The sequence below is a fragment of the Neopelma chrysocephalum genome, unplaced genomic scaffold (genome assembly GCF_003984885.1).
Source record: "Neopelma chrysocephalum unplaced genomic scaffold, ASM398488v2 Primary Assembly neopelma1_174334, whole genome shotgun sequence".
Lineage (NCBI taxonomy): Eukaryota > Metazoa > Chordata > Aves > Passeriformes > Pipridae > Neopelma > Neopelma chrysocephalum.
This window is the reverse complement of record NW_020936848.1, coordinates 1-1,153: the sequence shown is the minus strand read 5'-3', so window position 1 is coordinate 1,153 and position 1,153 is coordinate 1. Positions and strand designations below refer to the sequence as shown.

At 59.9% G+C, this 1,153-nt stretch overlaps 1 protein-coding gene across 1 annotated transcript; it reads right to left on the bottom strand.

Annotated features, from left to right (window-relative positions):
* Positions 1–189: 189 nt before the first annotated feature.
* LOC113962436 (dynein heavy chain 17, axonemal-like) lies at positions 190–950 on the bottom strand (the record flags this gene model as incomplete). The annotated part of the gene is made up of 3 exons (XM_027673189.1): positions 190–342; positions 434–561; positions 746–950. Coding segments are annotated over 3 exons (486 nt in total), but the record flags the coding sequence as incomplete, so codon positions are not given.
* Positions 951–1,153: the final 203 nt, after the last annotated feature.

Genomic DNA, 1,153 nt, shown 5'->3' with positions numbered 1-1,153 from the left:
GGGCTGCAGTGAGCATGTGGGGGCCAGTGCCCATCCCATCCCATCCCATCCCATCCCATCTGTGTCCACAGATCCCATCTTGTCTCATTCCATCCCATCTTGTCCTATTCCATCCCATCCCATCAGATCCCATCTTGTCCCACCCTGTCCATCTGATCCCTTCCCACCCCGTCCTCCTCCCTTCCTGGCTCACGGGTGCCAGCCGAGGTCTGTGGGGTTGATGTAGAGGATCCCTGCCCGGGACACGGTGGCGGGCGTGGCTGTGCGCAGGTGGCTGATCTCGAAGATGAGCCTCATGGTGGGGGTGAGGGGGATACGCTCGTTGCTGGCCAAGGTGAGAACCTGGGGGAAGTGGCTCATTGTGAGGGGTGCCCAGAGCTGACCCTCCTGAGTTAACGAGCAAGCAAAGCCCCTGGAGTGTGATGGCACCAACCTTATTGTCATCCATGACTGTGTTCAGGGACTCGATCCACATGGGATCAATGTCTCCATCGAGGATGATCCACTTGGGCCCGTCATGTGTGATGTTGGCCAGGTCACGCATCGCTGTGGAGAACAGACCTGCCCCACAGAGAGACATGGGTTGGTCCTCTCCATGCACGGCTGTTTGCTGGGAGACACACAGGGCTGGTGCTCCCATGAAAGACATTCCTTCTCCCTCCCACCCCAGGAAAGAGCCCCAAGCAAAGGTCTTCCTTTTCCATCTCACATCTCATAAACAGAGCTCACAGCATTGGTGTCTCACCATCCTTCCACTCCCGCGTGGCCGGATGGATGACCCCGAACAGCTCATTGCAGGTCACGGCCTTGGGGTCGAGGTCCACGGTGACCGGCCTCCGCTGCAGCTTCTGGTACGTTTTGTTGAGTGACTTCAGCACCTGTGGGGAGGGGATGGTGCAGCTGTGGGTGCTGCTCCCACCGGGGTGTCCACAGCCTTCGGCAGCATCTGCCTGCAGCAGAGGGCACGGAGTCCTGCTCCCACGTGGGCTGCTGCTGGGAATGCACCTGACCTCCCTCTGCAGAGCCAGCTCCTGGCTGGGCTGTTGTGGGAGCCCTGACCCCACCACACAGCACTGCCCTGTCATCCTGCCCAGCATGCACAGCATTGTGAGAGCGTGCCTCTGCCTGCTCCCTACATTGTCCCTGCTCCACT